The sequence below is a fragment of the Aphelocoma coerulescens genome, chromosome 14, assembly GCF_041296385.1.
Source record: "Aphelocoma coerulescens isolate FSJ_1873_10779 chromosome 14, UR_Acoe_1.0, whole genome shotgun sequence".
NCBI lineage: Eukaryota > Metazoa > Chordata > Aves > Passeriformes > Corvidae > Aphelocoma > Aphelocoma coerulescens.
The window spans coordinates 1,041,679-1,069,676 of record NC_091028.1 but is presented as its reverse complement, the minus strand read 5'-3'; the positions used below and the strand labels follow the sequence as shown (position 1 = coordinate 1,069,676).

The 27,998-nt window shown below is 53.4% G+C and overlaps 2 protein-coding genes across 2 annotated transcripts; both read left to right on the top strand.

The window, feature by feature from the left end:
* The first annotated feature begins 2,280 nt into the window (after positions 1-2,280).
* On the top strand, positions 2,281-13,502 carry ATP6V0C (ATPase H+ transporting V0 subunit c). Its single transcript, XM_069029548.1, has 3 exons — positions 2,281-2,518; positions 11,374-11,557; positions 12,666-13,502. Exons 1-3 carry the CDS (start codon positions 2,443-2,445, stop codon positions 12,868-12,870), a joined length of 465 nt encoding a protein of 154 aa, XP_068885649.1. The 5' UTR covers positions 2,281-2,442; the 3' UTR covers positions 12,871-13,502.
* Positions 13,503-19,033: 5,531 nt separating this feature from the next.
* AMDHD2 (amidohydrolase domain containing 2) lies at positions 19,034-27,916 on the top strand. Its single transcript, XM_069029998.1, has 11 exons — positions 19,034-19,402; positions 20,019-20,155; positions 20,835-20,974; positions 21,322-21,376; positions 21,791-22,003; positions 23,050-23,138; positions 24,093-24,237; positions 24,475-24,582; positions 25,282-25,350; positions 25,794-25,895; positions 26,261-27,916. The coding sequence occupies exons 1-11, from the start codon at positions 19,320-19,322 to the stop codon at positions 26,347-26,349; spliced, it is 1,230 nt and encodes a 409-aa protein (XP_068886099.1). The 5' UTR covers positions 19,034-19,319; the 3' UTR covers positions 26,350-27,916.
* The last annotated feature ends 82 nt before the right edge of the window (positions 27,917-27,998 follow it).

The window sequence follows — 27,998 nt, the reverse complement described above, 5'->3', positions numbered from 1 at the left end:
CCGGGCACAGGGCTGGCAGAGATGCCCACTGCAGGTGAGGGCTGGTGGCAGCCTGGCCAGACCCAGCCCAGGTGAGCACCAGGAGGGCACAGCCCCGAGCATGAGGCTGGGATGGCACCATGGGCCCCCCTCCCCTCACCAGCACAAATCTGGTGAACAAACTGCCAATGCTGCCAGTGCCTGAAGGGTGAGAAACTCACCCAGTGACCAATTGCTCCGGCCCTAGAGGGAGGGATGGTCCCCACAGCAGTGAAAGGTTAATTCAGACTGCTGGAAACACTGCCAGCCGTGACAGCCACCACCACAGCGCGACAACAACGATGGCCACGCTGACAAAGAACATGTCCCAGGGTGGAAAAGCAGCGGTGGAGGGAGTGGTGGTGGTGGTGGCAGTGCTGACGATCGTGGTGCTGGTGGCAGTCACGATGGTGGCGGTGGGGATGCTGGTGGCAAGGGTGGCATTGATGCTGGTCATGGCAGTGGTGGCAGTGGTGGTGACAGTGGTGGTGACAGTGATGGTGGCAGTGATGGTGGTGGCAGTGGCAGTGGTGGTGGTGGCAGTGGGCTCCACACATGGGATGCACAGCCCCTGCACCCACCTCTGCCAGGGCTCGGGACAGGGTCCTTCTCTGTGGCTCTGACCCCAGCAGTGCCCCCAGCCCACTCCTCCTCTCTGTGCCTCCAGCCAGCCCCTGCCATGGTCCATGTGCTGGATGTCCCCAGGAAGACCTGGTGACAGTCTGCCACAAGACCATCTCCCTCTCAGAGCCAGAGTGCCCTGATGCCAGTCCCCAGCACATGCCAGCCACCTCTGCCCGCTGCAGTGCCAGGGCCCTTTGTGCTCAAGCAGCAGCAAGGAATTTGCCAAAGTAAATCCTGTCCTCAGCTTCCCTGTGGGCTCTAAGGCTGAGGTGTCCAGAAAAGTGGCAACAAAGGGGAAAAGGCAGGTGGCCCTTGAGTAATTAAGAGATCTGGTGCTTTGGGACACGGAAAGCTCAGCCAGATTTGTGGCAGCAGGAACTGTTAATGAACCCCCGAATCCTAGGTAACGGAATGGCATCAGTCACCCTTCCAGGACGGGCTGTAGGAGCATCGTTCTGGGATGTTTCAGGATGGGGTTGGCTCAGGGGAGTGCCTGCAGGAGAGAGCGGGTGGCAGAGCCTAGGCAGGGATGACACCGTGGTTCAGACCCAGCCCAGCCGCTCTCCTCCGGCCCGCGGGAAAGGATGGGCCAGAGGCTGCTTGTCACATCCAAGGGAGAAGGTTCGATGGATGGGATGGGAGCAGAACTCCAACAGATGCTATTGGTACTGGACCCCAGGAGGATGCGGAGTGCAGGGGCTGGAAGCCCCTCGGAGGGACCCCAAGCCAGCGAGGCCCCGTGAGCGCAGCTGATCCCTCATGGGAAGCCCACGACAGCTCCCCACAGCTCAGGCGACAGGGCCCTGACAGGGAACGGGGCACAGGATGCAGGCAGGGCACAGGGCACAGGATGGGCTGTGGGGGACACGGCACCGGGTCGTGGCACATGGGACACAGGACACGGCACACGGGGCGCACCGTGGGGGATGCAGCACCGGAACACGGCAGAGGGACACGGGGATACGCGGCACAAGCCACGTCCTGGGATCGGGGAACGGGGACACGGCCCGGGTGGTGCTGCCGGGACACGACACACGGACACGACACGGGGATAGGACACACGGACACGACACACGGACACGACACAGGACACGACACGCGGACACGACACGGGGATAGGACACACGGACACGACACACGGACACGACACCGGCACTCCCGGCCCAGGACAGGGCCGACGCCGCGTGGGCGGAGCCGCGCTGGGACACGCCCCTTATGCTAATGAGCGCTGAATCACGCTCAGCGGGCCGCGGCCGCCGGGCAGGACGCGTCCACCCGGGCGGGGCGGAGGGGGGAGCGAGGGCAGGGGAGCAGGGCCGGGCTGCCGGTGCCGCCGCGCGCTGCCGCCGCGACCCGGGGCGCGCGGGGGATCCCGGACGCCGCTGAGCCTCGCTGGCGGCCGCGCCGCGGGACCGGGAGCGGGGAGCGAGGGCAGCCGGTGGAGGGCGGGCGGGCGTTCCCCCCCCGCCGCGCGCGTGGTGCGCGCCGAGGGCGGGGGCGGTGGGTACGATCACGTGACGGGCGGGCCGCCGCCATTTTGTCCTGCGGAGGCCGTATTTAGGGCGCAGAGCGCGCGCCGCCGCCACTCCCGCCGGGACGGAGCTGCCGCGCCCCGGCCCCGCCGCCGCCCGCCCGCGCCCCCGCCCCGGCCCCGCGCCCCGCCTGCTCCCGCCTCGCCTCCGCCATTTTGTGGCCGAGCACTGCCCGCCGAGGACCGGCGCCGCGGCGGAGCTTTCCGCCTTCCCCCCCCGCCCTCTCGCGCTCCCACTCTAGCGGCGCCTCGGCCCGGCCCGCGCAGCCATGTCCTCCAGCGCCAGCCCCGAGTACGCCTCCTTCTTCGCCGTGATGGGCGCTTCGGCCGCCATGGTCTTCAGCGGTGAGCACGGACCGGCAGCAGAGGGGGCCGGGGAGAGAGGGAGGAGGGGGAGCACGGTGTGGGGGAAGCGGTTCCTCTTTCCCCATCATTCCCCTGCCCCGGCGGGGAGCGATCGGCGGCGGGGGCTGGAATTCTGCGGGGGCGGGGGCCGCCCCCCTTCCCCCCGCTCCATCCGGGCTCCCGGGGGCAGCGGAGGGTCCGCGCCGGTGACGTCACCACCGGCGGAGCCCCCGGGGGCACGTGACTGCGGCGGCGCCGCCCGGACCGCCCCCCCTCCCCCCCCCCCCGGGCAGCCGCGGGTCGGGGTCCCCCCGGTGGCCCCAAGGACGCGGTGGCCGGGCCGTGTCGTGCCCCTGGCGCCGGCTGCCCGCGGGCTCCCCGGGGCTCTGCCGGCCCGGAGCTCTGCCGGCCCTGGCCTCCGCGGCGGCGGCGCTTCTGCCACTGGGAATCGGACGTGGCTGGTGTTTAAACCATTCCCCGGATAATGCCAGAGCAGTTTTTAACGAGATTAAACGTAACTGTGCGATCGTTTGGCAGGCAGGTCCGCCTTGGAGACGTTAATGCCGCTGCAGGGAGGGGACGGGCTCCTGAGCTGCCCCGTGCAACGGGGATGCCGGGGCAGGGGGGAAGCCCTGCTCCATGGCCGTCCCTCTGCGTCTCCAGGCAGCGAGCTCGGTGCGGTGTAAATTGGGTCATCCTGCGGCACCGCTCTCCCCACTGAAGGAGCATAGATGTAGGGACCATAAATGCTGATTTACACCAGAAAGGCCATCCTTTAATGCCTTGTCTCTCAGAGCCTGGTTAAGCCTCCTGCAGAAGGTGACTGCTGGTCCCCGATGGGTGCAGACCTGCTGTTCCCTTGGGGATGTAACATGGGGAAGGCTTCAGCTGGTTTTTTTTTTCCCAAATGCAGGTGTTACAGTAATTGGGAATAAAACAAGTAGGAATCAATCTGGCTTTCCTTTCTGAAGGCTTAGCCCATGTCTCCACAGACATGAACATACTGACTGGTCTTCATCTCTCACCTCATCTGGCTCCCAGTTAGAGAATCAAAACCTTCTAGTATTGAATTGGTTGTAGCTTGTGTAGTGCTGTTGAGGTGCTTGGGGTCTCACTGTGTTAATATGGCCTCTGGGATGGTTGCTGGGTCTGCAGATGGATTTGAGGAAGCTGCTCTTGATTGATGAGTGTGGGAGATGGAATCATGCAAAGAGCCAAGTGAACAGTGGATTAAAACCAGTGTTTGAGAGGAAGCTGTCTAGCTGTGCTGCTGTGGGCATCATGGACTGGTTCCACACCAGCCATGTTTGTGGCTTTAATTTTTAGTAAAACAAAAGCTTGGTTGGCTGTGTTTAGTCTTGCTGTTTGTACCTGGTGGTGGGATGCAGATGTCCATGCTGAGTGCCATCAGTGGCCTGCCACCTTGGATTTCAGACATTGTACTCATGGTTGACAGGTAAGGATTTTCCTGAAAACTCAATGGCTGAAATGCTGTAGGAGCCAGAGTTGGGACTGCTGACCTGCCTGCATCTTGGCTAGTGAAGATAATGGAGGAAGAAACTAAGACCTAGTTACTTGTTGGGAAAAAATAGTCAGCAGTTCACTGCATTCTGCAAAATGGTCTTAAATACTGAGCTTTCCTTCCAAGGAACGAGTTGCTGGATTCCTCGTGAAGAATCAGATTTGGAAGCAAAAGAACATGGCTGTATGGCTTTAGACACCAGGTTTGTGACGTGTGAGTGCTTCAGCTGAAACATCAGTGAGGGATGCGGACTTGAGTCAGCGCTTTAACAGGATTTCAGAGTGGTGCTGGCGTGTCTGAACCAGCAGAGAAGCCTTTCCTAAAAGCTGCAGGGTTGACAGCATGGTGCTGTGGGATTGCAAGGGGAAGGTTTGAGGAGGGGAATGCAAAGTCAGTGCATAAGCTGTATTGATGAAGGTTTGGTATCTGTCATGTTGCAGCTGGTTTGTGAGAGGTCCTTGATGCAGAATCTGTGTCAGGTAGTCCTGGATTCAGTGAGCTTAGAGGTCTTTCCCGACCTCAGTGATGTTGTAATACCAGCTGGTCTGAGCCATGCAGATCTCTTGCCAGAGCACTGGAGAACAGGTTATAGATACTGCTCATGGGAAATTGTTTCTTAGGTGTGACTGTTCAGTGGAGCAGTTTGGATTTTAAAGGCAATATGGCAGAGGCATCAACATAGGATAAACTAAAACTTGCAGTGTTGTGTAGCTTTTGTAATGGGTGTGTGGCACCACAGCATATTCTGATGTTAATTGTGTGTTAGTTGTTAAAACAACCACCATGATTTAGAAGTAAGGAGCTAAATCTGGACAAGCAGTGTAAAACTCTAAAATTGTCCTCCATCAGTGTTAATTAGTGCAGTGATCATGTCTGACTCATGATGTATCTAAAGATTACATTCTTGGGGAGCTTGTAGTTCCAAGACCTGTTTTGTAGTAAACATGTTCAGGTTCTGTACTGTCCAGGCTAGTTTGATGTGAAAACAAGTGACTTCGTGCAGTCCTGTGTGACGAGTGAGCATTACTTGCTGATGGTAAATAGATAGCAGAACTCGTTCTGGTCAGTGAGAGACAAGAGCAGGCTGCTGTGACCTTGGCCATCTTTGAGCCTGTCTGGTTATTTGCAGATTACAGCTTGTTCTCATTGCTGCAGTTCCTTATTTCCCATGTGTGAAATGGGGTGGCTCAGGGTCAGGTGCTGTTGGGTGATTAAATTATTGTAGCTTTTTCATGTGATTTGAGCACACCAGAATGGACAAGTGTGGTGTTGGGCAGAGCTGTCTGGTTCTGTGTGTGCTGGTGCTCTGTGCAAAGCTGTGCCAAGTGTGCCCACTGTGCCCTCCGTGGTGTGAGCAGTTGTCCTTAGGCCTGAACTCCAGCGGTGCCTTCAATACCTGCTGCACTGCCAAGCAGCTGGAAGATTCCTCATGAAAGGAACTTTAGCCAGCAGTGTTAAATTAGTCTTGTGTCTTCTCGTTGCTGCAGAGCCAATGAAGTAGTACTTTTCTTTTAAACTAGGGCTTTAGATATTATAGCAGTTGGTTGGCTTTTAAGGGACCTCCATGGTGAAATAGCTGGCTCAGAACATGTAGCTTGATGCAGCTGACAGCCCTGTGCAGTCTGATTCTGGAAGGCTTCATGACTGTAAACAACTTGCATCCTCAAAGGCAAATGGCACCTGTGCTTCCCGAAACACTGTCTGAGAGGTGGGGAGGTGGAACAGGAAAGCTGCTTGCTTTGCACTGAGGAGCTTGCAGGTAAAAATTAAATGGCAGAGTGCAGCTCAAGGTGATTTTCTGCTCCAAATGAGGGTGCTTGTGATGTGGGCAGGTGTATGAGCTACCAGACTGTCTGCAGTAGAGATTAGCTTAAGCCTTCGTCCTTAACAGCAGGTAAAGCAGTGGATGGCTGAGACCTAAGTGCTGTAACAGAAGTGAGGTAGGCGATATTTCTACAGCTTGAGAATGAGGGAAGGCATCTCAGCAAGGGCATCATTTCCTCTCAGTAAATGCCAGTCTTGGGAACATCTGAAAATGAGATGGATCATCAGTATAAACCATTGGCTCTGCAGAGCATGGCTTAAGCAGTTATGCTGCAGTTTGTACTGTGACTTCCTGATGGATCCCTGTCATACCCTGGAGTCACTGCACAGCCTGCAGGCACTTCCCACTTGGTGGGAACACTGGGAGCAGCAGTGGACATGGGTGACAGCTGCCTCAGGACCTCTTGGTCAGCTTCCTTTTTTCATTCCTAGAACTGGCCTCTTCCATCTCCAGAGCCTGACTGGTTGCAGACAGGTTGCAAGGTGAACAGCCTCCCAGCCTGACCAGACTGTTGGGTACTCCTTGAAGCAATGGTTTACAGCAGTGTGTGCTTCACCAGGGAGGCATAACTGGCTGCACTCGCTTCCTTCAGACTCTGAATCCTGTGAGCATGAGGCTTTGGGTCAGGCTGCTCTGGCCACAGGAGTGTGCTGGATGCAGGCAGGGGACCAGGGCTGTCTCATGCCACAGCAATGGGGCAGCAGAGCTGTGAGGGCTGCTGAGTGCTCTGAGCTCCCCTGAGACCTGCTGGTTGGAAAGGGGTCTTGCTAAGTGGTGTAACGCACTACTCTGCCAGTCAGTACTTGGAATCTGGTTTGTGAAACAGGTCATCTTTAAGGTGTTAGGAGGGAGCCTGTATGATGATAAAGATGGGTAACAAGTGGCTGGATGGACTTCACTGCTTGCAGAAGGACAAGCGTGTGCTCCATGGTATAAGTGCTTTACCATACTTTCAAAATCAAAGAGCTCTCTGTGCTGTGTCAGACAATCCAGAGTGCCAATTGAAGCAGCTCTTGGACAGTTGACTGGCAGATCTTTTATTTTCCTTGGACTGCTGCTATTACAGCAACAACTCAAGGAGTGGTGGTTTTTTAAGTTCTCAGATGTACTGACCCAAGAGTAAAAGGCTTGCCAGTCTGGCAGAATTTTTGATAATGCTGTAGGCTGACAGTGCAGGCTTGGTAGAAATCCCCACCCCCTTTCATTACATTAGGGAAGAACAAAAAGCTGTTCCTAATTCTGAAACAGGTGATTCACTGAAGGTCTTCAGAGTCTACAGCTTCCTGTAGGGCAGCTTCATTGGTTACCTCTTGGGTTTTCATTGGGGAACAGGCTACAGCCAGGCTTCAGCCAGTGCGGTGGGAATTTGCATAGGCTCCAGTACAGTTCCCCTAATGTGGCTTCTCTGTTCTGTGGCGATGCACCTGGCAGAGCAGCAGGGTTTTTCCAAGAGGATCCATTACTGTAACCTGAGGTGGAGCTGTTAAATGTGGTGGGGTGGGAGGGGGCAGGGCCAGCCGGTGGGAAGCAGCCTGTTTCTTTGGAAGTGTCCAGGTTTCTGGCATGGCAAAGCAAGGACTGTACCCGACCTGGATGTCACCTCTAACATTTCTCCAGCCTTTTAAGAACAACCTGCTCAGGGATCAATAGATATACGTGAATTGGTGCCTGTCTGCTCCCAGGAAGCCTGCCTACTGCAGAGGGCAGCCCATTTGATAGTGATTAGTTTCAAAAGTCTCCAGATGGAAGTCCTCATCCCAAATGGTCTTTCACGCTTGCTGTGATGGTAACCAGTGGTATCCTAACTGGAAATCTGACTTCTGTTACTAGCTCACTTCTAATGCAGGGGAATTCTGCATGTTAGTGCTCTGGGAATCTCTCACATGCAGTGTGGAAACCTTCATGGCTTCACCATGGTGGGACATGAGAAGAATCCCTGGCTCTGAATGGACCAAATGCTGCTGGAGTGTATGTGGCTGGTTCTGAGCCTCTGTTCCTGGGCTGAGCCTGTCTTAACGTATCAGCAGGTGAAACTGGATCTGTGCTACTGGATCTCCTGACTGGAATGCTTCTCACAGCCTCTTTCTGTATCGAGGGGGTGACTTGTATCTGACTTAACTGCAGGGTTACTGTGTGTGACCTGACTGAGCACAGTCACCTGCTGGAGCTGGAAAAAGGTTGGTTCTGATGCTGGGACTGCCCTTGATCTGAAGAGCAGGCTGCTGGCAGAGCCCTATGGAAAGCTGTGGCAGTGGTGAGACTAGGACTAGTCTTCAGTCTTTGACACTACAGCCTATCTGGCAAGTGACTTTCTAGGTTATACTTGATCCTGGAGCTGCACAGCCTCACTCCCTAGCTTTAAAAGCTATCACTTTTAAAGAGACAGATACGGTGAGGTGCCAGGCAGCATGTCCTCAGTCCTGAGGGGAGAGCATTTTGCCCCCAGGAGCAGTACATAAATCAGCTCTGGGTTGTGAGTTCAAGAAGTAACTCAAGTATTTCACAAGGGAGTTAACCTTTGAAACAGGCTTACTGGGAGTAGGTGGTTTTGAATAATGTGCATTGCAACTTCTCTGTATTGTAACACCATTGAACTTTCAAATGGCACAGTTCCTGGTTAGAGACCAGCATGGATTCCTTCTCTGGTGAACTAGATAGGCAGAGTGCTTCTCCACCTGCCAGGTAAATGTTTTGACAGTGCTATGACAGCTCTACCTCTTTAAAGGTAGTACTGGAGCCTGCTTGGTCTGTACATTAGAGATGAGGGAGCTGGATGAGCTGACACAAAAACCCAGAGGCTTGGTGTGTAGCAGAGGTACAGCTCTTGCCCCATTTCCAGTGTGTGCTGCAGAGATTTCCTCAAGCCCTATTCACCGAGATTTTGGAAAACATGTCCTTCCAGTGAACCAGGGATATTTAAATGAAGCATATGAAGTATATGTGCTTCAGTTGTTCAGAACTGCCATGGGGTAGAGGTGAACATGTGCAGGAACATTGTCCAGGGTGTCCATGGCTCAAAACTGAGTGGCTGTGCCACGAGAGGCTGGGTCATGGTGGGAAGCAGGTATTGTCTTTGCCACCTTGCCTGTAATACTGGGGTAATGTCAAAGATGCAAGGACTTGCATCCAAGCTAGTGAAGGGCAGTAAAGCAGCCTTGTAAGGTGCTGGAGATGTCTCTTGGTTGGGGTGCTGATAAAGGCTTCCTTGGGAGCAGATGTGCCAAGCTCTGAAGTTCTTTGGGGCCCATGGGACTTTCCACCAGTGGGAGTTCAGTAGAGCTTCAGTGACATCTAAGACTGTCATGTGAAGACCAGTAAACATAGGCTTTCTTTTGAACTGTGTCTAAAACAAGTTCAAGGCATAAGATCTGTCCTCTTCTGGGGTTTTAACTGGGAACTGACAAACTTATGCTGCTCTACCCTTCCACAAAAGCTTGAGCAAGCTGACTTTCTGTAAGTGGGGTTACAAAATCACCTTCTCTAATCCATCACTGCATTAATTGCAACACCCTCAAGTATCTTCATGCTTGGAGGAAGTAATGACTGATCTAACTTTAAACAGTGAACTTCCCTCATAAGCCTCCACATTTTTGGAGAGGTTTGTAAAAGATTGCAAACAGAAGAAGTGGTTTCTGCTAAATTCTATACCCAGGGTAGATAGTGGAACCAGGATTCAGGCTTAGTTCCAGCCCTTAGAAGATGCTTCATCCAAGAAAAATGGTTCCTAGTTCAAGTCAGTGATTTCTTTCTAGACTTTAAAGGGCTAGACCCTAAACATAGCCATCACTGAAATGGCTGATGAAGTCCATGTGCTAGTTTCCAGGCTCATCTGACATTTGCAGGTGGAACCTGCTCCTGGCGCAAGCTTCCTAAGTTGGGTTCTAGTTCTGAATTGCCCAAAATGGCCCTTTACATCACTTGGTGCCAGTCAGGGTTCAAGAGCTTTGCTAGCATAGAACAAATTGGTAGTTATGAGACTTTCCCTTCAGGTTTTTGTAACTAAAACTGAACTTCCTTCTGAGAATGAACCTTGTGTTAGTGCAGCAGTGCTGCTTGCATGAATGGTCTGGGGTTTTAGTGTCAAGCCAGGAGGATGACTGCTCAAATATGGGCTTTACAGGAGTGCTGAGTGAGAAGCAGGAAAACATGTATCCAAACTCCTCCAAATACCTCCCAGCAACTCTTTGGGACAAGGTGCACAATCTCACACCTGGATACTGGTGTAGGGCAGTTACACATCTTTGTGGAACAAGCCGGTCTCCCTTGGAGAAACTTTAGTTTTCTGTGGGTGGAGCAAACTCAACTATTAAGTCTCAGAACAATGCAAAGACTTTAAATGCCCATGGTTCAAATACATTCCAGCAGCCTTTTAGAACAGATGCAAGATCATTTTCTTGCCAAATATAACTGACCTCTGAATGAAATGCTGATGTCAGGAAAGGAGACTGCCTGCCCTTCCATATGCCTATCACTGCTGCTTCAGGGACTTACTCCTGGCTGGCATTTGGCCTGCATGTCATCTCTGGCTGATGGTGAGTGCAGTAGGAAGCTGTGGAGTTCCCAGAATAACCCCCAGTAAAACTGGAAGGAAAGGTGTCTTTTTAATTACTGCAGAATCAAAGAATGAGGTGTTTGAGGAAGCTTCTGTGAAACTAATACAAAGTTTTCAAGGCAGAAGTTACTTTGGGGTAGTGCTTTGGACTCTTTCAACAGGTCTTGGGTGCAGGTGATAAGCCCATCATCCTGTGCAGGTCTCTGCATACTCAAGTGTTGACAGAGGTGATGAGTAGGTGTAAAGTCATTAATGGTCCTCTATAACCTACAAGCCAAACTCTTCTTCATGGTTCCAGTGGTTGGATTGACAAGTTTTCGGACCTGAATCCTTCACAGGTGAGGTTTTGGCACATGGAGAGGGTGACCTTTCTCCAAGGAATGACATGGAGTGTTAATATTTGAGTTTGTTTCTATCTCAGTGTGTCTGATGAAGCTGCAATGGCACATTTAACTCCAGGGCCAAAGCACGGGAAATGGGTTCTGTGGGAGAAGAGGCCCTCTGAAGGAGATCTGTCCATCTGAACTCAGTTCAGGTGGCTCAAAGTTCAGTGACTGTGAAGGCCAGCTCTCAGCTGTGTTCTGCTGGGGTAGGTAGACAGATGTGCTTTGTTGAGCCTTGCAGTGTGAACTCTGGGAGGGCACAAATGCTCAAGTTCTACTTGGGACCTTGGGTTTTGGCCCATAAGCAGGAGCATGGATGGCTGCTGGGGGTGTGCCTTGCTGTGAAGTTGGTCAGGGAAAATGTTCTTTTATCAGTAGTGTTTGAACAGCACCTCTTTGGAATAGGACTCTGGGTAGGTCACTTCCTCATCCCTTATGGAAGTATTCCTGGCTGTCTCATGACCCTGTTCGTTTTGCACAATCCTTCCTTGTGCTGACTCAGCTGTTCTAACTGCAGCCTGGTGAGGGAAATGGTATTTGGGGATGTGCCTAATGCATTTTTTTCTCTTCCAGCCTTGGGAGCTGCATATGGAACAGCAAAGAGTGGCACAGGTATTGCAGCCATGTCTGTCATGAGGCCTGAGCTGATCATGAAGTCCATCATCCCTGTGGTCATGGCGGGTATTATAGCAATCTATGGCCTCGTAGTGGCAGTGCTCATTGCCAATGCCCTCTCACCTGAGATCACGCTATTCAAGTAAGTTGCTGCATCTGTGGTTCTGTTTCAGACTGTCCTGTCACTGTTTGATGCTCTGTGTGTGGGTGGTTTTGGCTCAAGGCCCCTGGAAGGGCTGGCAGTGCTAAATGCTCCTGGGCTAGGCTTAGGAGCACGGGCTGGATTCCAGCTGCCCAGTGGAGCTGCCTGCTCAGTTGGCTGTACTGGCTGTCACAGATCAATTGGGCATCCCAGTGCTCATGTGGTGGGGCTGTGCTTGAAAGAAGCTGTGTACAGACAGCACTGGGATGGGGGCAAAGCCTGTGTCATGGTGCCAGACTCTAGGCCTGTATGCACAGGTGTTTCCAATACTGTCTAAATAGTTCTGCTGTTGCCTGGGAGATGCAACTGAATAATTAATATTGCTTTTGCTTTTTGTGCTGGTAAATCAATCCTTGAGCTATACATTGGGCCTCTATAGCAGCTACAGTCTGAAACTTAATCTGCTCTTGGCTTCTGAGAACAGCTGGATCTGGTGTGATTGAGCCCTCTTGGAATAAAACAGTGCTGCTGAAGTGTGACAGGTATCTGTGTTGCTGTACAGGCTCTACCTATGAGCAGTGTGCTTGGCCTAACAAGACACGGTCTGAAACAGCAGATACAAATGGTCCTTTGCAATTTCCAGGTGGGCAGACACTGCTAGGGACTGCTCCTCAGGGCTGCTTTCCTGCTTGGAAAAAGCAGACCATTCCTGCCCAGCTCCTGTGGTGCAAGACACCTGGCTGTGCTGTGGCTGTATAACAGGTTGCTAAAGGTTGGAGATGAGCAGCTACTAACAGGCTACACTTGGCAGCACTGTGGGACATTGCTGCAAGTGCTAGTAAGTGCTGCTCTGACAGCACACTGAGCCTGCAGCTGGCTCAAGCTGGCGGCCGTATGAACTCCAGGCCCAGGGACTCAGTTTGGGGTGTGAGCCACACATGGACATCAGCTGAAGATCCTCCACTGCTGCCTGTTTCTTTAAGTATCAGAGTTGGGAGTGCCAGTAAGCATCTGCTTTGAGACACACTGGGCCTGTTGAAAGAGTTAGGGGCTTAAGGCTGGGTATGCTGTTCCTTGCCACTGAAACTCTTCCATCTCTGTCCCACAGGAGCTTCCTTCAGCTGGGTGCTGGCTTGAGCGTGGGTCTCAGCGGTCTGGCTGCTGGCTTTGCCATCGGCATCGTGGGCGATGCAGGTGTCCGGGGCACAGCACAGCAGCCCAGGTTATTTGTGGGGATGATCCTCATTTTGATCTTCGCTGAAGTCTTGGGTCTCTATGGCCTCATTGTTGCCCTTATCCTCTCCACGAAGTAAATGTTGCGGTATGATGTAAAGAGATGTAACAAATCTACGTTTAACAAAAAAAAAAAAGCTCCAGAATGAAAATGGTTTCTCCAATGTGTACAGTTGTCCCAATTTGGTAGTTGATCTCTTGTAAATGCGCAATATATGTTAGTGACTCGTCTGTCCTGTGTGTACTTCAATATTAACTTGGATGGGCTGCTCCAAGCCTGCTGCATGGCTTGGGGTGGCCTGTGTGCAATTTTCCACCCATTGCTGTTAGTATTTTATGTATAAATATGAACTAGAAATGTAATTTTTTCTCTTCACTGGATGTTTATTTATAAAAGACTTGACATGTTCATACATCTATGGAGCAAGGATTTTCAATTTCCCATGCTATATATATTAATCTTATATATAGGTAGATTACACTGTGGGGTCAATTGTAAGTGCAGAGAATTCCTTGGATGTAATTTTGATTCTAAAGATTGCTGTAGTGTCCTGGTATTGGAGTATGAGAATTTTGTGTTTTATTACAGCAATTGTCCGAAACACTCCTGTGTTTCAGTAGTAACCGCGTATGCTCCGGCATCAGTCGTGCACCCAGTGTTGGGTTACAAACTTCTACCATGTTTCCAAATAAAACTTCCTCACTACATTGCTGTAATGAGTCCCTGGCTCTGATTTCCAGCTGTTGCTGCTCATTGGGAAGAGGGCGAGGTCCCCCAGGGGAGGCAGGTTCCTGGAGTGACTGGGCAGCAAGCAGGAGTGATGCTGCCAGCTCTGCCACAACTTACCCTTTCTCCTGGCAGTGTGGTTCCCAGCTGCTGCCTTGGGCTGTATTCATGGTGAGCAGGGATGCAGGGCTGTGCTCACCCTGATCAGCACATCTGGCTCAGTGTGATGCTCTGTAACTAAGGGTCAGGGAGTGAGGGTGCAGCTGCAGTGTGACTGGGAGGAGCTGCCTTGTCAGGAAACAAGCAGCCTGTCCTCATGCTGGCCCTGCAGAAGCTGAGCTGCTTGGAAGCTGTACTGTGAGCAGTAATTGCCTCTGAAGTACCTCAACAATAGTCTCATCAACAAAATGGCTTCAGTCAAGAACTTGTATTTTTATCTTTTAAATCAGGACCATTTGAGCTGGGAGATTCTGATGCTGCAGCTACTGAGTGTGGGAGCAGCCTCCTCTGTCCTGAGGATTTGAGTACAGCCAAGCTTATATGGGAAATGTGTGGGTTACCTTTCAGTGGTAAAGCTTGGTCCCCATTAGCACTGGGAAGTCTGTAGCTTGGAGAACAGGTCAAGCTTTGCCTTGTTCAAGCCAAAATGTTACTACACAGACACCTGGTGCTAGCAGTGCCTTTGGCATCAAACTAAACTGATGCATGTGGAGGGATGTGTCACCTGGTTGGGAATGAAAATATATATGTATGTTTCACCAAGGTGCCTGTCCAGTGAGTGATGCAAGTACCATGAAGAGCTGTGGCCAGAACATAAGGAATTCACTGAAGCTGTTTGGAGCTTCTAACCTGGCAAGGGTGTTGCCCACACCTGGTGCCACTGTACACCTTCTGGGCTATCAGGAGCCTGTAGCTATGAGCCAGTTTTAACAACAATGATTAACAAGTTAATTGGCTTATTTTTTGCTGTTTGCTGAAACACTGATGTCTCTGCACTCATCTCTCAGCGGGCTGGCGCTGGGCTGGGCTGGTTTTGATTGGGAAGGGCTTTGCCTCGTGGCAGTGTGAGCAGAGATGGTGGTAGGGCTGTACAGAGGTGTAAGTCAGCTGACTGAAGGAAAATCCTGCGTGCTTGCTGAAGCAGTGCTCGGGGGAAGGGGAAATTCCTGATCAGAATGGTGTTGGTCATTCTTTTTATCAGCAAAAGTAGCAGACCAAACCTCTGAATTAGGCTTTCCCCGGGGGTCATAAAGGTTTACAGAATCGGTGGGTTCACTGTGTCTCACTGACTGCAGAGGGGGCCTTCCTGGTGCAGTGTGACAGCTTGCAGCTGGGGGGTGAATCCTGAACCCAGGCTCTGGAGAGGATGTTGCATCCAGCTTGCAGTTCTGGTGAGAGGAATTGCGTTTGGCAATTCAAGTTGTGTGGCAGGATAGGAGAGGGTCCTGGCTGGGGCTGCAAATATGCTTAACATCTGGTTCTACCTTCTGTAAGGGGACCCTGCTGCCAGTCTTTTTGCCAATTGACAAGAATGTAAGCGAAATTGCATTTAAGAGAGCAACTACATGCTCTCATCTCCAAGGGCAGTAAGCGATTGAAAGGTCCCATATTCCAATCCCCGCTAAGGACCCTTGTAAGTTGGTGACATCATGCAGAGGCAGTTAATAGGTACTTGCAGAACCAGTGTAGGGAAAATCCTTTCAATGGCATTTTGCTTCATGCCTTGGAACATGAAGCCTCTGTTATTAATATATAAACCCATGCAAGAAGAACAGAGCTGGGGTGAGCATGGATTGGGGGAGGATCACTTTGTGCCAAGTGCCTGCAGATACATGCAGAGTCAAATGAACAGTCTGCACATGCTGCCTCAGTCATGACAGTGATGCTCTGAATCCTCTGTGATGTCTCCTGGGTGAAAACTCGCATTTCAAGTCCTTCACTGGTACTATTGCATCAGCACATTTCTCAAGTGATTCGGGGCATTAAGAAAATGAGGGACCTTTGGGGTTTTTGAAATTCCTTTACTGCCAGGAGCATGGCAGCTCAGAGGGCAGTCTCAGCTGGGGTGCTCGGTGTGGAAGAGGGGAAGGGGGTGGGTGTGCCGGCACAGCCATGGGGCTCTGGTGCTCCATGCATGGCTGGGAGCGCTGCAGTGAGTCAGCCCTGCGGAGAGAGGAGGAGAGGAGCGGGGCCTCTGCAGCAGCAGCAGCACAGGGACAGGGCCATCAGCAGTCAGTGCAGGCTGGGGAGGTTCAGGACCCGCTGCCAGAGCTGCCAGCACAGACAATGCCTCCACAGAGCCTGCTGACCTTGTTCTTTGTTAACCCTTTCACACTGGTTTTTGTTTGGTTTTTTCCAAAGGCTGCAATTTTTTTTTTTCACTGCTGTTTGGAGAAGCATTTTTAAGTACCAGGATTTTATCTGTGATTGCTCAGGGATTGGCTTTCCTAGGGAGATAGAGCTTACAGAGAAGCATAGTAACCTGGAAAAGTAAATAAGCTTTGGGGAAACAAAAACCTCGTTATGAGACACTGATCCCAGAAACCAAGTTGCTGTTTTCAATTACAGAGTAACAGCAGAACTAATGACTACAGCTCTCAGTTTCCTTCCTAGGCTGGCCACAGGAATACTGCTGTTTCCAGCCAGCTGTACTGTCCAAACCATCACTGTGCTCAGGTGAGAGTTACTTGTCTCTGACACACTGGACTTACCGCCTCTGGCCTTAGTTTTACAGCTATTAACCATCTTTTTCTCTTGATGTAATTTAATCAAACCCAGAGCAAGTCTTCCCAATGCCACTTGCCCTGGAGTGGGAATTTTCTGTTTCAGGGTCAAAGGATTGTGTCCCAAAATGCTTCTCCATTTTTGTTCTTGTTAAAGCTAATAAATGCTGTTATTTTTTCTGCAAGACACACTTCAGTGAGCTCCTGAGAGCCACAGCTTTGTGACTCACATCACTGGGTTTCTGCCAAGCCACGACACAAAAGCACACAGGGAAAAATCCTGTCCTGACCTTACAGTGTTTAAAGGCTGAGGCTTTTGGGGCCCACACTGTACCCACAAGGTACCCACAGACCCCTGACAGCTCTCTCTGACCTGACAGAGCACAAGCTGGAGAACTGGTGGCTCGTCTTTGCCATTTTCCTTTTGCTGATGGGACAAGCTGCCCTCGCAGGATCAGGTCTGGCTCTTTGGGATTCATCAAGGGGATACCAGGGACTCTGTAAATTCCAGACCCTGTTCTGGCACTTTGAACCGCCCTGTCCATGCTGTTACACCTGTGCTTTCCTCCTTTGCCTTTGGCAGAGGGGGAGAGTGTGACTTGAGTGGCAGAGAGTGAATTCAGCCACCCTCTCCTGATGGCTGTCTGCATGAGGCAGGCTGAGGACCAATCTTGGGAAATCATGTCTATTCCCAACACTGGCAGCGTGTTCTAAGCAGCCTCCATGTGTGCCTTGGGACAATTTCTTAGACATCTTTGTGAATGCTGGTGAAAACCAGAAGACAGGGCTATATTTCAACAGCCCTTCTTCATGCAGCAGCAGTGCCAGCCCCAGCCCTGCTCCCACAGCTGCTCCATGTGCTCCCCAGCTCCTCCCAAGTGCGCAGGTACAGCTGCTCTTGCTGCCAGGCAGTGGACCTAATTTGGGAATTGAGCCAGGTTAAAAATAACTCAACCTGGAGAAAAAAAACCACCTTTGCTAAAGAAAGTGCAAGTGAAACTACAGCCTGTGATTCCTTCCACCTGTTACTAGGGCAGTGGAGAGAAAGAATATGGAATTAGAGGAGCATGCAGTATGGGTGATGCAAGCCAGGGTTAATTTAACGCTGAGAAATAAAAGGAGAACATCCAAAGGGGTAAGGCTTTAGCAGTACATGCCATGGGTGGGGCTGGATGCCATACCTACAGCCTCAAGGAGCAGATTCCCATCGCTTGGCACAGGCTATTCTGTTCTCCCAGCAGTGCAGATGGGAGGTCTCAGCGCTCTGATCTAGGCTTGGGACTGGCAGCCTGAGGAAGCCTTGGACCTGTGTGGCTGGAGGGCCCTTAGGTGAAGCTCTGTCACTGCTCCAGGTGGGCCCAAGGTGGGGTATTTATGGTGGGTGTTCCTATGTGTGCAGTCAGTATTTGCCTTTACCTCGACATCTCTTCCACTGCCAGCTAGAGTTACTGTCACAGCCCTGTCAGCTTGTGTGTTCCTGGGGAAGGGACCTGTTTTGGCCACAGGCAGTTTGGGTGCCACACATGCTTCTGACATCCAAATTCGATTTAGCAGCTCAGATGGGTCCTTTCTTCTTCACAGACAAATAAGCAGGGCTGAGAGCTGTTTTTAGAATTCATTTGCTCAACTAATTTTGAGGTCTCCTCAGCTCCACTTCTATGAAGCTAAAAATCATTCCCAGCAATACAGTGCTGAGTGTCCAAGATGTGCATAATTTCATGAGGAAAACCTTACAGCTCACCCAGTGCCACCCCTGCCATGGGCAGGGACACCTTCCACTGTCCCAGGCTGCTCCAAGCCCCAATGTCCAGCCTGGCCTTGGGCACTGCCAGGGATCCAGGGGCAGCCACAGCTGCTCTGGGCACCCTGTGCCAGGGCCTGCCCACCCTCCCAGGGAACAATTCCTTCCCAATATCCCATCCATCCCTGCCCTCTGGCAGTGGGAAGCCATTCCCTGTGTCCTGTCCCTCCATCCCTTGTCCTCAGTCCCTCTGCAGCTCTCCTGGAGCCCCTTTAGGCCCTGCAAGGGGCTCTGAGGTCTCCCTGGAGCCTTCTCCTCTCCAGGTGAGCACCCCCAGCTCTCCCAGCCTGGCTCCAGAGCAGAGGGGCTCCAGCCCTTGGGGCATCTCCGTGGCCTGAAACCATTCTCAGCCTCAAATTCCCAAAACAGTGCTTCCCTTAGTTTTCCCAGCCTCAACTGGCATCATTCCTATCTCTCCCTTTCAGGCCCCTTTCCCAGCATCCTGCTGACAACAGGAGCAGCTTGTAGTATGGACAAGCACTGACATCATGGAATGATAAGTATGGCACAAAACCTAATTAAAATCCAATTCCAGGCCAGACAGGGGTGTTACATTCATGCACAATTACAGTCCCCATCATTTATCTTTCCTGGGAGAGATTCATCAGCAGTGCCGGAGCACACATCACCGGGGTGGAACCGCGTCTCGTCAGCTTCCCTCGGGTAACGGCGGGGCAGTGGGCCCAGGGTGCCACAGCGGGGGTCTTGGGATGGAGGTGTCAGGACGGGGATCTCAGGATGGGGTTTCTTGAGGGGGTCCCACAGCGGGGTCCCACGATGCCGGTTCACGGTGCGGTCTCACGGAGAGGGTTTCCGCGCCGACCTTCTCAAGATGGCGGCGCCCTTCTCGTGATGGCGGCTCCTCGGAGCCGGTCACGTGACGCAGGGCGGGCGGGGAATTCCGGCACGTGCTGAGCGCGCTCACGTGACCGGGAGCAGGCGGTGCCGCGGGCCCAGGCCCCGCCCCCCGCGGCGGCCCCGCCCCCCGGTCCCGGTGCCCCGGAGTGGGGACACCGCCCCGGGCCCGGCGCTCTTCGGGCACCGCGGGGCTGGTTCCTCACAGCGTCGGCTCAGAGAGCCGGGCAGGGGAGGGAGCTCACCCTCCGCCTGCCCCCGGGGCGGTGCTCCGGTGCCTCCGCCCCTCACCGGCTGCCCAGTCCCACGGCAGCCGTTCGCACCAGAGCCGCGGCCTGGCCCTGCTCCGGCACGCCCGGTCCCCGCCCCGTGCGCCGGACACCGGGGGGGTTCGCGCTTCCCGCCGGCTCCCGCTGCTCCGCGATGCCGTCCAACAAATCCGTGTCGGACGCGCCCATCTTGCAGTTCACCAACTGCCGCATCCTGAGGGACCACCGGCTCCAGAGGTGAGGCGGGAGGTACCGCAGTGGCTGGGGGTACCAGGGCTGCTGGCGGTACCGTGATCTCCAGGGGTACCAGGGCTGTCCAGGGGTATCGTGGTGTCCGTGGGTACCGGGGCTGCGGGGGTACCGAGGCTGCGGGGGTGCCAGGGGTGTGGGGCTCCCGGACGGGCTGCCTACCTGACCTGGCACCTGCAGTGCCCGAGGGACGGTCGCCAGTTCCCCCTGTGCATCGGCTGTTGGCCCTCGCCCCGCCGCGCTCCCGTGTCCCGTGTCCCCTCTGACAGCTTCTGGAGGGAGATGGGGCGGGTGTGGTGTACCGTCCCTCTTGTTTTGCCTCTTCTGCCAGCCCCTTGTCCCTTTGGCCACCACCACCACCTTTGAGGGGCAGCGCGTGAAAATCCCATTCCCGTGAGTTTTGTAGAGCCAGAGCCAGGCAGAGAGGGCTGCCCGCCGTGTCCCAGCTGCAGGAGCAGCTGTGCTCTGGCACACATCGCAGAGCCCGTGGCAGGAGGTGCCGGTGGGATCCACTCTGCCCAGGATCACTGTCACTGGGGCACAGCCACCTGCTCCACGTGCTGCAGATGGCACCAGAGCTTGGTGTGTGTGATTGTCCCTCCAGGGAGGACCTGTGGGTGCGAGAGGGGAAGATCCTCAACCCAGAGAAACTCTTCTTTGACGAGAAGGGCTCTGCTGATGTCCAGCTGGACTGCAAAGACAGCATCATCGCCCCGGGCTTCATTGATGTCCAGATCAATGGTACAGTGAAGCTACATGCACTCACGGACTGGGGGCGTCCCGGGTTTGTCCATCCCTGACCCCCAGCCCCACACCGGGTGTCCTGCCCATGGCCACATTTCAGCTACTCCAGGGAGGTATGAGTCACCCAACTAATGGCAGAGAGCACTTTTGCCTGTGGTTGCTGCTGTTGTGTAAGTGATCCCCTGTGGCCAGGTGAGGGTTTCCTCTGAACTCATTTTTATATCTCTATTTTATCCTGCCCCTGCACTGGCAGGATGCCTGCCCTACCCTTTCCAGGACATGGGAGGAGAGGGCAAGACCTCTCACAGGAACAAACACTTACCTGCAATAGCTCTCTTCAGAAGGAAAGGGCTTGTTCTGTGGTAGTTAAAGCTGGAAGTGAGATCCCTTTTCAGCTGGGAATCCTCACACTTTGCCCTGCATCAAAATAAAAAGGTCGTGCTTGCAAAACACTGGGGTGCTGTGGGGAAGAGCATTTCAGGGGGGCAGCAACGGTGAGATTTGTACTTATGGAACCTTGGAATGTAGGATAGAAGTGGCGGTGGAGCCCTCTGTGTCAGAGCCCTACAAATGGAACATCTCCCTCCAGTCACACAAAATCTTTCTTCAGTGTTTCTGGATGGGACACATCCACTGAGCAGGCTGTAGTTTCACCTCTGTTTTGTTTGTTGTGCAGGAGGCTTCGGGGTGGACTTCTCTCTGGCTACGGATGACTTCAAATCAGGTATTGACCTGGTCAGTCAGAAAATCCTCTCCCATGGAGTGACCTCTTTCTGTCCCACCCTGGTGACCTCTCCTCCATCCGTGTACCACCAGGTAAGGCGCCTTCTCCCTTCCCATCCGCAGGGTGCTCAGGGACTGAGGTTGGTATCAGGAGGTGGATGGGCCAAGACTGGGATAACTGCCAGGGCAGAAAAGCTGTGGGCATGAGGAGCTGGACTGTACCCTGGGTTTCTCTCCCTCAGCCTTTAGAATGCTGAGACAGCCATGTCTCCCAGGTGAGCTCTGCACACCAAGCCTTGGAGACAGCTTTTCCTTTGTGGGCTGTGATGGTCCCAAGTGGTCCGGCTACAAATCTCCCTGCGGACCTGATGTTTGGGTCTGATTTGGCAGGCTGGGGGGCTGTGTCTGGAGTGCCATGTCTGACAAACCCCTTTCTCTAGGTTCTCCCTCAGATCAGTGTAAGAAATGGTGGAGCCCATGGAGCAGGAATCCTGGGTAAGTGGATTCGTCCCTCTGTGGTGCTACTCTAAGTGGGCAATTATCTTGTTCACAGTTGAGGTGAAAGAAGTTACAGAGCACAAATAGGGGCTGGAGCTCTCGGTGGGAGGGATGCACAGGTGGGCACAGACCCACCCTGTCCCTCAGGCCTGGCCTTTGCTGTGTTCTCTGTCATCATACACACACCGCTTCAGCCCCTTTGGGCCCCCTGGAGCAATGGCAGTGGGGTGGCTTGGCTTGGCCAGTGGCCAGCACTGCATCTCTGCCTGTGCTGAGCCCACAGTTACCTGAGCCATGTGTTTTGCTGCAGAAAAATGGCAAGAGTGCAACTGGAGCAGAGTAGGCAGAGCAGGTTTCTTGGTCCTTGGTAGGGGGAGGAAGGGTCATGGTTCTTTGTTCCTGTTTGGACAGGAGCCCACCTGGAAGGGCCGTTCATCAGCAAGGAGAAGAAGGGTGCTCACCCAGAGCACTGCCTCCGCACCTTTGAGGCAGGTGCCTTCCAGGACCTGCTTGCCACCTACGGCTCCCTGGACTGTGTCCAGATAGTGACCCTGGCCCCTGAGATGAGGAGGAGCAGTGAGGTGATCCAGGAGCTCACCAAGCGGGGCATCTGTGTCTCCCTGGGTAAGGGCAGGGGCACCCAGGGCTTAGGGGGGCTCCAGCAGCCCCTCCCTTGGGGCTGTGGCATCTCTAACAGTGTCTCGGTGCAACTGGACGGGGTGGGATTCTCTTTAGCCTGGCCGGTGTGGAGATGACAGACCTGTCACAAAGGGGGACCTCACTGGATGCCATCAATCTGTCATGGCAAGGGCCAAAGTTTGTATTGACTGAGGAGCCCCTGCAGGAAACACAAGGTGCTGTTCTAACACAGGGAAGAGTAGCAGTCTTACCTGGAGGTTTGATGATGTGGAAGGGTTCAAACTCTGAAGTTCCACTGCTTTAGGTCTTATGCGACAGGTGAAATCATTTTCCAAAGGTTACTGTTGGTTTGAATACTCTGTTTTTCAACCACAAGTGCTGTAGGAACCTCTCACTCCAACATCTGGCTGGTCTCTGACTTAGAAGTGGCTGCGGTTTTTTTTCCTTTGCTTCACAAACTCTTCTTTGTCTCAGATCATTGAAGAAGTCTTTTTTTTTTTTTTAAGGGGGTGGGGGGGAAGTTATTCAGGGTGAAATTAAACCTCAGGTGAGAAGGGCATTCATACAGCAGACTATCTCTTATCCCACAGCTACATAAAGAACTCCAGAAAGGCAAGGTTAGCCCACAGAGCTGCTGTCCTGTTGGGGAAACAGAATTTTCTTTCTGGATAGTTTAATTCCCATATTCTTTCCTGGCTGTTGTGAGGGTATCCCGTGATAGCTCTCTACAAAACTTTAAAGTATCTGAGGCCAGCAGAAAGGTGTGTCACTGGACCTCAAACCCAGCCTGAAGGCAACGTGCTGTGAGCAAGGCAGCATTTGTGACAGCTGTGATGTGAACACTGAAGGAGTTCAGGTGAAACACCCGCCGCCAGAGTCCCCCCAGGTCATGGCCAGACACATCTGTGTTGAGGCTGCCCCTCAGACCTCAGGCCAGGGTGGGCCTTAGAGCATAATCCAGTGATGGAGTGTCTTTACTCCTGTAAGGAAATCAGTGGGCAGAGGAATCAGGCGTTGCTCTCTGTTCCCAGGTCACTCAGTGGCTAATCTGTCCCAGGCTGAGGAGGCTGTGCAGCACGGAGCAACCTTCATCACTCACCTCTTCAATGCCATGCTGCCGGTGAGTCCCCAGAGGCACCTGCCCTGCTCCAGGGCTGCTTTTGGGCTTTCTGTCCCTCTGCCCATGGGTCTGTGTCCTCCCCAGCTGGTTTCATACTATGCTTTGCAATGAGGTTTTGGCACTGAACCTCTGGCTTCACATTCCTACTTCTGGATCTGAAAGAGAGTCAAGGCTGTAGCACTCTTGAAATTCATCCCTGAGAAGGACTAGGAAGTGTTGGTGGATGAGAGCTGGACATGCCCTGGCCGTGTGCACCCAGACTTCCTCCTGTGTGTGGGCAGCAGGGGAGGGGGGGGATTCGGCCCCCTCAGGTGAGACCCCACCTGCAGAGCTGCCTCCAGCCCTGGGATCCAACAGCAGAGGGACGTGGAGCTGCTGGAGAGAGTCCAGAGGAGGCCACGGAGATGCCCCAAGGGCAGGAGCCCCTCTGCTCTGGAGCCAGGCTGGGAGAGCTGGGGGTGCTCACCTGGAGAGGAGAAGGCTCCAGGGACACCTCAGAGCCCCTTGCAGGGCCTAAAGGGGCTCCAGGAGAGCTGGAGAAGGGCTTTGGACAAGGGCCTGAAGTGGCAGGACATTCTTCCTTGTCTTCCCACTGCCAGAGGGCAGGGATAGATGGGATATTGGGAAGGAATTCTTGGCTGTGAGGGTGGGGAGGCCCTGGCACAGGTTACCCAGAGAAGCTGTGGCTGCCCCATCCCTGGAAGCATTCGAGGTCAGGTTGGACGGGGCTTGGAGCAACCTGCGATAGTGGAAGGTGTCCCTGCCTGTGGCAGGGGTTGGAACAGGATCAGCTTTATGGTCCCTTCCAACTCAAACCATCCTGTGATTCTGTGATTCAAGGCAATGCCCAGGTTTGCCTGGTAAAGCTGTCAGGCACTGTGTGATAGAGATGACAGCTGCATCCCCTGAGGGGAAGAGTCTCAGCCAGTGTGTTCCCTCTCTCCCCTCGAGCAGTTCCACCATCGTGACCCTGGCATTGTGGGGCTGCTGACAAGTGACAAGATTCCTGCTGGGCGGAGGGTCTTCTATGGAATGATTTCTGATGGCATCCACACCAACCCCGCTGCCCTGCGCATCGCCCACCGAGCCCACCCCAAAGGTGAGCCATGGCAGTCCCCACAGTGTCACCAGCCACTCTGAGCACTGCACCATCTCCCACAAGACATTCGTGCTGCCGTTGCTGCCTGGAAGGTCACAGCCACGTGTGCTGATCCCTCAGTCCTCCTGCTTTGGAGACACATGGTCCCTCTCCAGGGGGGTCAAGAGGGCACAGTGCTTGGAGCTGCAGCAAAATCAGCTGCAAAGTTGACAGGACCCCTTTCCTTGTGTTCCACAGGCCTGGTGCTGGTGACAGATGCAATTGCTGGCATGGGGCTGGCACCGGGTCGGCACACGCTGGGTCAGCAGGTGGTGGAGATCGATGGGCTGAACACCTACATTGCAGGTAAGTGCTGTCCCCCTTGGTGAAGAGCTGGGGACACTGCTGCCACTGGCAGCATTCCTGAGGAGCTGAGCACACCCTGCTGTCCCTGGGAGTGTGTGGCAGCATTTGTACCACCCTCTTGGGTTTTGATGCCTGAAGGATCTGCAGTGACTTGGCCTTGGGGAGAATGAAGCTCCTGGTAAAGAGGAGAAGTGTGCCACCCTTATGGAGGAATCTGTCCAGTTGTAGCTGTCTGCAACACCTTTGAAAGCCTCATTACCCAGTGTCAAGGGTGCCAGAGGTTCAGGGGATCAGTAAGGACAGAGAAATCTTAAGAGATATTTATTGTCCCTTGTCTTTATTATAACACTACCACTTCTTGCTAGCTCCCTTGCTTGAAACTCCCTAAGTTTCAAATTCCCGAGTAGGTGAAGACTGGGAAGGGATTTCAGAGCAGGATCGTTCCTTTCTCCATTCCCTTCCTCTGGCAGCAGATGCCTGCATTGTGAGCTGGTTTCACCCAGTCCAGCTGGTCTGATGGTGGAGCTGTGGGTAACACCCAGGTTCCTGTGCCCCAGCAGGAAGTGGCTGCAGGCCCTTCAGCTTGCTCCTCCTGCCACCCAGGATTTCTGCACTTCTGGTCCCATTACGCTTCCCTAGTGCCCTGCTTCTTGCTGTGAGCTGTGGGCACTGCTCAGTGCCATCCTGTTTCTCTCCCAGGCACAAAGACCCTCAGTGGCAGCGTGGCAACCATGGACACGTGTGTGCGACACTTCCAAGAAGCCACAGGTAAGAGAGCCTTGTCCACAAGCTGCTGCTCCCTATGTTGACATGGGAGGAAGTCTTGCTTTTGCCAGCTGTGTCCATTCCACCAGGAATGTTCCCTCTCACCTGAGACATTGACAAGGGCTGGGATCAGTGCCCTCAGATGGGCCCCTTTTTGAGGGGAAGTTTCATTTTAACCCATAGAACTAATGAGAGGTCAACTCTCCTGCTTCTTCCTCACAAAAGTGAATGATTTTCCCCTCTCCATACTGTAAGTGTTCAGTTTTCCTATGCCTGCTCTCTCCTGCAGGGATATTTCCCTTCCCAGCTCCAGCTGGCTGTGCTGAGGGTGTTCCAGCTTGGGTCTGTCAACTGCCTGGTTGACAGTTGCCTTGTCCAGGGGGATTTGGGCTGCTCTGGCAAGGGGGCTGGGGCTGCCCTAACGTCTCCCCAATTCTCTGTCCAAGGGTGCTCGGTAGAGACTGCGCTGGAGGCGGCGTCTCTGCATCCCGCTCAGCTCCTGGGGATTGAACATAAAAAGGGGACACTGGATTATGACTCCGATGCAGGTACTGGTATGGGCACAGCACGTACTGGTATGGAGACAATGGTGTCAGGGCTCACGAGTGCTGGAGCAAAGTAGGGGCTGCTGTAAGCACATGCTCATCCCCTCTTTCAGTGGGAGTTGCAGGGAGACCTGGGATTTGCTCTGGTCTTTTGCTCCAGTGGTTTTTCCCTTGGATGCTGGAGTGTTTGGGAAACCCTTTGGAGTGCCCCCTACATCTCAGCTGAGCAGAAAGCAGAGCTGTCATTGCCAGGATTGCACTGCAGTGCCATCCTGGGGTGGGGAGAAGCCCACTGAGCTCAGTCCTCCCCAGCCAGCCCCAGCAGTTCCCTTCTGACAGCTGCTTTCTTTCTCTCTTGTCCAACACAGATTTCCTAATGCTGAATGACAACCTGTATGTGCAAGCCACGTACATCGCCGGCGAGGAAGTCTGGAGACAGGATGCGTCAGGCATGTGACGCTGGGCTGTCCCAGTGCCCTCCAGGGCTCCCTGGCACTGTGGTTAGCAGCTCTGGCAACCACCCCCCTTCTCTCTTTTGGTTTATTTTTTCCCAATGCCTTCCTGCAACTCCCTCCAAGGAGCCTCATACCAAAGAGCTGCATTTTCCAGCTTCCAGTTACAGCCATGCCTGCCACGAATTTGTTGGTGCTCAGTTGGTGGCATGGGGAGAGAAGGCAGCTCTTGCTGGCAAGGAATGCCAGTCCTGGAGTGACCTATGGGACTGCACAGCTGTCCTGCCCCCAGACAGGTGCTCCTGTTGCCATCTGACAGCAGTGTGGAACTGTCCCAGCCTTTGCACGGTTTATACAGCACACACGAACCTGCTCTGCGCCCAAGGCAGGCTCAAGCCATTCCCATTCCTCTGCCTGCTGTTTGCTTTGCTCCTGGGCAGCCATGACTTGTTAGACATCAGCTTCCACCAGCTCAGCTCACAGCTCTTCCCGTGACAAGGTTTCTGTTGTGTCAGCAGAAGCTGAGGATCACGTCTGGATCTCCTGACAGCCCTTCTGTCGTGTGTCCTCAGCACAAGGCTGCCACAGCTCGCTGACTCGGCGCCGCTGTGGGGCTGAATCCTCAGGGCAGAGATCAAACCCAGGAATACCAAGGCATTGCTGGTCCTTTGTGCCTTTTTCCTGCATGGCCATTGAGTCCACAGAGCTGGAGACATGGACAGCATCCTGCCACAGAAAACAATGTTCCTTTCACTCCTTGCTCTGTCTGGATGGGTTCTGCAGGCTCTGTGCCAGCCATACCAGGAAGAGCCTTTGCATCACCTGATGGGTTTGTGCATTCCTCAGGCCACGGATGGGGAGCTTCTGCTTTAGGGATGCATCCAGACTGGTGGTGACAGGCTCACGAGCCCTCAGTCCAGCTCAGGCACTGAGGGAGAGGAAAATTGCAGTGGGATTCTGGCCTGTCAAGACAGATACGATAGCTCATTATTTTGTGCTCATTATCTTCTCCAATACTTGACTGTCAGCTTTTTTCCTGACACTTGGACTATTGAATGCGAGGACTGATGCCAATTTTGACCCTACTCAACCACTCCGAATAAACCTCGAGATAAATCTCAAGACAACCTTGGATAAGTTTCAAACCACTGAGGTGGTTTTTGTAATGAGGGGAGGGCTTAGACAATGGCTAAGTCTCAGCAAGGGTGGAGATTGTAAGGCAGACAGAAGTCTGGCTAGGATTGGCAGAAGTGTGCCAATTTTTCCAGTACCATTTTATAATCTTTAGCAGCAACATTTGGAAGTGCTTTCCCAGCACTTTAGAGCCCTTCTGGAATCACTGTCAGCCTTGGAGAATTTCTAACATCAGCTGCCAATGTCAAGAGAAATTATAACCTCCACGGTTTGAAGCATTTGAGAGACACAAACCCCGTGCTGTGACGTGCTGTGCTGCTGCAGGACTGACCTCATGGGGATCTTCTGGCTGCTGTTGGGAACAATCCAAGGGGGAAAAATGCCTGTGAAACAAGGTGTCTAACTTTTTACTTACAAAATTAAATAATCAAAAGGAAATTAATACAGAAATGGGCTCAGACAGTACCTGTAGGTGTGTATTAACCTTTCTCGCCTGCCCGTGGTGCTGCGTGCTGGCACG

Coding starts and splice junctions, on each gene's coding strand:
- ATP6V0C (XM_069029548.1), top strand. CDS start 2,443: ATGTCCTCCAGCGCCAGCCCCGAGTACGCCTCCTTCTTCGCCGTGATG. Junction 2,519..11,373: donor GGCCGCCATGGTCTTCAGCG/GTGAGCACGGAC, acceptor TTTCTCTTCCAG/CCTTGGGAGCTGCATATGGA. Junction 11,558..12,665: donor CCTGAGATCACGCTATTCAA/GTAAGTTGCTGC, acceptor TCTGTCCCACAG/GAGCTTCCTTCAGCTGGGTG.
- AMDHD2 (XM_069029998.1), top strand. CDS start 19,320: ATGCCGTCCAACAAATCCGTGTCGGACGCGCCCATCTTGCAGTTCACC. Junction 20,975..21,321: donor CTCCATCCGTGTACCACCAG/GTAAGGCGCCTT, acceptor CCCTTTCTCTAG/GTTCTCCCTCAGATCAGTGT. Junction 21,377..21,790: donor CCATGGAGCAGGAATCCTGG/GTAAGTGGATTC, acceptor CTGTTTGGACAG/GAGCCCACCTGGAAGGGCCG.